The sequence below is a fragment of the Petaurus breviceps genome, unplaced genomic scaffold, assembly GCF_028583685.1.
Source record: "Petaurus breviceps papuanus isolate PSGF00001 unplaced genomic scaffold, PetGlider_PUasm1.0 90591, whole genome shotgun sequence".
In the NCBI taxonomy this organism is placed as follows: Eukaryota; Metazoa; Chordata; class Mammalia; order Diprotodontia; family Petauridae; genus Petaurus; species Petaurus breviceps.
Genome location: NW_027187280.1, coordinates 2583814 through 2589813, shown reverse-complemented (window position 1 = coordinate 2589813; position 6000 = coordinate 2583814). Strand labels below are relative to the sequence as shown.

The following is a 6000-nucleotide window of genomic DNA, read 5'->3' as shown; positions in this document are numbered from 1 at the left end:
CACTTCTTGATAATAATGTCTGCAAATATTAGCAAATTCTACCAAGAAGGAAACCACCTTTTTAAAATAACATTATGCTTTTGGTTCCTATGGAATCTGAATTCTGGAAAGATGTGGAAGAAATTCATAGGAGTTTGTTATCTCTCTTCCATTCTTTTTCAGCCATAACTATATTGGATTTGGGTCTCCTCATGTCATGCTATTGATATTAAGTTGCTCTGTGGGTCTTCCTTGCAGACTTTAATTCATCTCTAATGCTACCATGAGCCTGAGTATTGACTTAACACCATCCAAATGTACTGGCTATGACAGAGTGAAACTAACTTACTTTTCTCTCTCTCTCTCTCTTAAAGGCCTGGATTAATGAGAATGTCTCATAATACAAGTCACAGAAGTCAGGAAGGGGGAGGAAAACATTTATTCTAGTTATAAAGTTGCTATCATTATTAAGATATTACTATTATTTACACATTTTAAAAATGGAAAGAAAAAAATGAAAGTACATGTTGGTGCCAAAGTGGCATATCCACCAAATAAATGTCAGTACAAAAATAAAATTTCAAGCTAAATGTTTTTAAAACAAATGTCATCAAAACAGTAAAAATAAATAAATAAACCTACAGCAGCTACTGTGTTTAAATGCAAACACTATTATAGCAAAGTAGGCTTGGGGCATCAATATGACCAGAGCCTGCTGGAAAAAGGAGGATACCCCCTCCCAATAAAGAGCCAAAATAAAGCCATTATTAATATACTACAGTTATGTTCCTGATTTATAGAAGTTCAGAGCATCTAAACTGTTAATTCCTGCTTAAGCATTCTCATGAGATTTTCCCAACTGGAATTTCATAAGATTTCACTAGTGTTAAAGCCAGCGACATCAAGTCTAAGATGTCAAATCCCAAAAGAGGGAGCCAAGCCCACTTGTGAAAATGCATACATTCATTGCAATAAGGGAATATGTGCTCATGGGTCCTAGAGGTGTATCACTCACAAATGGCCCTCAAAGCTCTCCAAAATTGCCAGGAGTGCCCAGAGTGATTAAGGGCTAAAAAAATATACAGCTTGTATGTAAACGTATTGTTTGTTTCACTTTAAATGGAATGCCATTCTAAAGTTTCATACAGAGGAGAAATAGGGACAAAAGGCAAATGAGAAGCTACAGGAATTGACTCTACTGTTTTAAGGTCCTGTTCTAGGTAGGCATGCTCCAGGTATCAGAGAGATTTCAACTGAAACGCTGGATGTTTCTTTCTAAGGTCAGATTCTTTCCTGGACTACTCTGCATTCAACAAGGCAGCAGCACATCCATCAGGCCATATGTGGTCCAAGGGGTAAGAGCTGTAGTATGCAAAATTATTTGTCCTCCTTAACATGACATTACACCATTCAAAGGTCTCTTTTTCCTCCACAGAAGCTCCAGTTCTTACTCGTTACATCAGTACTTTCTGATTGTCTACCCATGTTGAAGGGACAACATGCCCAGGCTAACAAATATGCCATGTCCTGCTCATGCATCAACTCCTACAGGATCCTGACAGGCTTTTTTACATTTAGTGGAGCAGGGAATAGTGGCTGATGAACTGACTGAAGAGTAAAGAACAGCCAGCTTTAAGTCAGTGAAAATTTAGTATTATATGTCCCAAGGCTCAAAAGCTACATCTTGGAAGATACCAAGAAGAAACAGATCAGGTACTGTCAGCAGCAGGTTGGATTATGGTCATTGGTCATCAACCTTGGCCCTTTTGGCTTTCATTGAAAGAGGCTGAAAAGGAAATGATAAAAAGACAATTAAGATATATTTTAAAATATGCATATACTGTATTGTGTATTTAAGAGTTCACATCAAAACATTTTTCTTCCAATATACAAATAGGTTAGTCTCTGACTGTTGTTCACTTTCTCCTTCAAACCATACATCTCAGAAGATGCTGTGAAAGAAAAACCAAGTCACCTGTTTGCAAAATAGGGCTTCTAATGAGGCTAACTATGATCTGGGACAATGATCCTCCCTCTGTGGTCCTGACTACATTTAGGCTTTGTCTCTAGGGTATGAAAGTTATCACTGAGAAAAAACAGGCCTCTCTCTCCCCGAAACACTGCTTGCACAAAAGAGACTCTAAGCAGACTGGCTATTAACATCTCATACCCCAAAGAATGGTACAAGGAAAAGAAAATTACTCTTTCTTTTCATGTCTTAAGGATGGTAAAAGAAAGATGCAGTCTCTCTTCCCTTTAAAAACAATAAGGAAGAGAGAAAAACAGTAATGTTCATTAACAAAGGATGAATTTCATCAATATACTTCTTTTTCTGAAACTTCATTACTAGAATAAAAAACATATTATACATAAAAGGCACTCAAATGTTTGTTGAGCTGAATTTTGAAAAATGAAGGTCATATAATGATACAGTCAAACCACACAGAAACAAAATAGCCAGTAATAAGGAGTATTGTTAATTAATTTCAGGTAATTAAGACTTATTCTCAACAATATATTACAAATGGATTGTTAATGGGTTAATTGTAAAATATTTCTTAGCACAATCAAGCTGTACATGGAAGTCCAACTCTGAAGTTGCCTTTGGGTCAGGAAATGGAAAAAAGGATGGAAACAAATGGGTTTGACTCTGAATCCAGCCCTTGGAGAAGAAAAGACAGCAGATGATAGGCAGAACTGAAATCAGCACTGAACAACTGGGAAAAGAAGCAAGGAGAGTATGAATGATTAGTTCATTTGAACTTTTAACCTGTTTCCCTGTCATTTTCCATCAAACTTATAAAACTACTTTTGATATAAGTAAAAGAACAGATTCAGTTTTACTCTCTTAACACTGATCTAGGGGCAGCTAGGTAACACAGTGAATAGAGCATGGGCCCTGGAGTCAGGAGGACCTGAGCTCAAATCTAGTCTCAGCCACTTAACACTTACTAGCCATGTGACCTTGGGTAAGTCACTTAACCCCAATTTTCCTGTTGCCCTGCCTTGCCCTCTCCAAAAAGCAAAAAAGAAATAAACAAACAAAAAAGTGATCTAGAGGCATCTTCAAATTTATACTACTCAGAAGATTTCCCTATGCCTAATTATTTGTCAAGTACTTTATAACTATTTCAGTGTTTTTCATAACTTATATTTCTGGTCAAAAGCACTGAATACTTCATCTCTCAAGGAGGCTTTCTTTTTTCTACCCATACAAATTTTGGAAAAAACATTTATTTATTTCAGGCAGGGGATTTGGTGGGCTCAGAGCTGTTGTGGCTGCAGCATGTCCTCATTCCAGTTCTTTGGCCCAGCCTCACCTAGTGCTTTACACACCTGGCAGCTTGAAATAGGAAAGAACTGGAGAGGCGGAGAATAAAAAAGAGACAAATATCAAAGGTCTTTATCATGAATTCCAAATGCCTTTAAGTCAATTCCTTGAGTTGACTATAAAAGGAGAGTTGTAGTTTGTATTCTTTTTATTCTTGGATAGAGTCCTTTAATGTTAAATTATTAAAAGGCAGCTTTTAATTTGGATTTTTACACAAATGCCTAGTTCATTTTTTAAAACTTTGAACCTGCTAGACTAAGCCAAATTTAGCCTCAGCTCATAAAAATATTTGATTCTGTATCTATTCTGCTTATATACATCACAAACATGTTCAATAGTGCATCTTTATCTAGCCTCTTAAAAATATTTTAAACTGTCACTGATCTGACTGGTTTCTAGACTAAAAAATTTGTATTGGGGAATTTAGGGAAAGAAGTAATCCTCAACTTACAAACTATTTGAAGTTCCAAAAGCACTTTACTCCTTAATTATTTGTAACTTGACAAGTATATCACACCATGGAGGACATGTCATCCAGTTACAGATAAAAACTGATCATAAGATACATATGGTTGGCCCTGGTTAGCGATTTTGTGATTTTGGGGCCAAACAACTACAGTATACTTTACGCTCATACACCTGATACATCCCACTTCAATACTCTGTGCAGAAAAACCACCTTGGTGGTAAGTTACCTTTAGCTTATAGTAATTATAAGTGTCTCTGTTGAGGAGGACAGGGGCATCTACATCAGCCCAAATCTGGCCCAGCTGACAACCATATATAAAGTTATCAGCCCTGATTACTAGTTATATCTAAGCATACTAGATTGGACATAAAGTATGTAAAATATTATATGATCTAAGTTCTAACCAGCCTAGATCACGTCCTCCTTGCAAACCAACTGTCACAACTGGTATAATCTACAACAGTTTGGTGATTGTTCCCAAAGTCCACCTGCAGGGACCTGGAGTTACCAAATATTAAGAGTCCTTGACTTCTAGGCCTATGAAACTGGATATCTCTGCAGTATTTCCAAGAAGATATGCTAATAAGTCATTCTAATTAAACGGTTTTGTTTCACATTTTAGTGAAATGTTTTTACAGTCTGTACATGTTCCAAATCAACATAATCATAAAGGGTATCATTTTTAAAATTAAAAAAATATATATACAATAACAGAAGATTGGACAGAAGTACCATTCATTTAAACCCTACTTCCATTCCATGGCACTCTGATTGGAGCTAATCATAAGAGTTCTAAGAAACAGAAAACCCAACCAACATTTGGAAAGAAAAATGGACACTACTTGAACAACGAAGCATCCATCAATATCTAAAATGAATTAATCTTAAGTATACTGCCATTTACTCTGAGTACAGTTACTCTCATAATCTGTAACAATCTTCTAGATTAACTAGACAGTATCTTAATCTTTCCTCTGAGGATCTCTCAGCACATTACTGAATCAAAGTGGATTTGTGAAGTTCTCATAAATTAATCAGAAAGTGTTCCTTGGGTCCACTTTCAAGAGTTCTCATTTTATTTTTCAAAATCAAAATTTTTCAGGTGAGGTGAAAGTAGTAAGGTTAAAACAAAAATGTAGCCAACAGAGTACTCTTCACACACCTCACTCCCCACACACAACCCCCACCCCTTAGAGAGTTCTGAATTCATACCGTTCCCTGCTGATAGAAATGTGGTGCCAATTCCAAAAGCCATGCAGATTCAATAGCAGTCACATCTCTCATGTAGTATTTTGAAGTCTGTATGACCTCATTGTAGACAACCCTGAAATTGACAAAGATAGAACATATTGAATTCTTTACATTAGAAAATGATACTTCCAACCCACTTTTAGGAGGAACAGATAAACTGGATTATAATTTATTGAACATAAACTATATTTTTATACAATTCTTCTCACCTAGGAAGTCTTTACATCTCCATCTATCAAGATCCTACTAACACTTCAAGGTCCAGTTCCTTTTCCCCATCAAGGCTTCCTTGATCCTCAATCCCCTAAAACTTAGAGTGCCTAGCACATAATAAACACTTAATAAATTAACTGACATCAACAGATAGGTTGAGAAAGATTAGGATTAGAATTAGCATTGAAAAAAGACCTCAGATTTGGCAATTATGAGATCATGAGTAACAACTCAACAGTTTCTGTTGAGTGCTGAAATTGGAGCCAGACTACAAGAGTTGAGAATCAAGGGACAGATGTGGTGGCAGTCATTGCTGAAGACTTTTTCAGAGTTTGGCTGAGAATGGGAGTAAAGGATAACTGGAAGGGATGGTAAGGATGAAGGAGTTTTTTGGTGTTTTTTTTTTTTTTAAGAATGGGGAGAATTGGGAATTTTTTAAAGTAGTAGGGAAGGATCTAATTAATAGAGAGAGGTTGAAGATTCAAGAGCAGGAATAACATTCTCCAGCAATCTGCTGGAGAAGATGGGAAGGGGTTGGGTAAAGAACACATGTAGAGGGGTTGGCCTTGGCAAAGAGAAGGGTCACTTATTTGTCAGAGACTAGAAGAAAAAAGGAAAAAATATGAGATGATGACAAAGGGTTCCAATATGAAAAGAATGGGAGAAGGTGAATGGTCCATTTTTTTCAATAAAATAAGAAGCAGCATTCTCAAGTGAAAGAAAACAGGGAGGAGGTGGTGCTGGGGACTTGGAGAAG

At 36.5% G+C, this 6000-nt stretch overlaps 1 protein-coding gene across 1 annotated transcript in view; it reads right to left on the bottom strand.

Moving 5' to 3' along the window:
• Nucleotides 1-402: 402 nt before the first annotated feature.
• Nucleotides 403-6000, bottom strand: part of DHX35 (DEAH-box helicase 35) — a 65816-nt gene continuing 60218 nt past the window's right edge. Inside the window, exons 21-22 of the mRNA XM_069063559.1 lie at nucleotides 4992-5103; nucleotides 403-1765 (exon numbers count right to left, since the gene is read on the bottom strand). Coding sequence (XP_068919660.1) covers nucleotides 1721-1765; nucleotides 4992-5103 — 157 coding nt within the window. The 3' untranslated portion in view covers nucleotides 403-1720. The remainder of the gene's footprint in view (nucleotides 1766-4991; nucleotides 5104-6000) is intronic.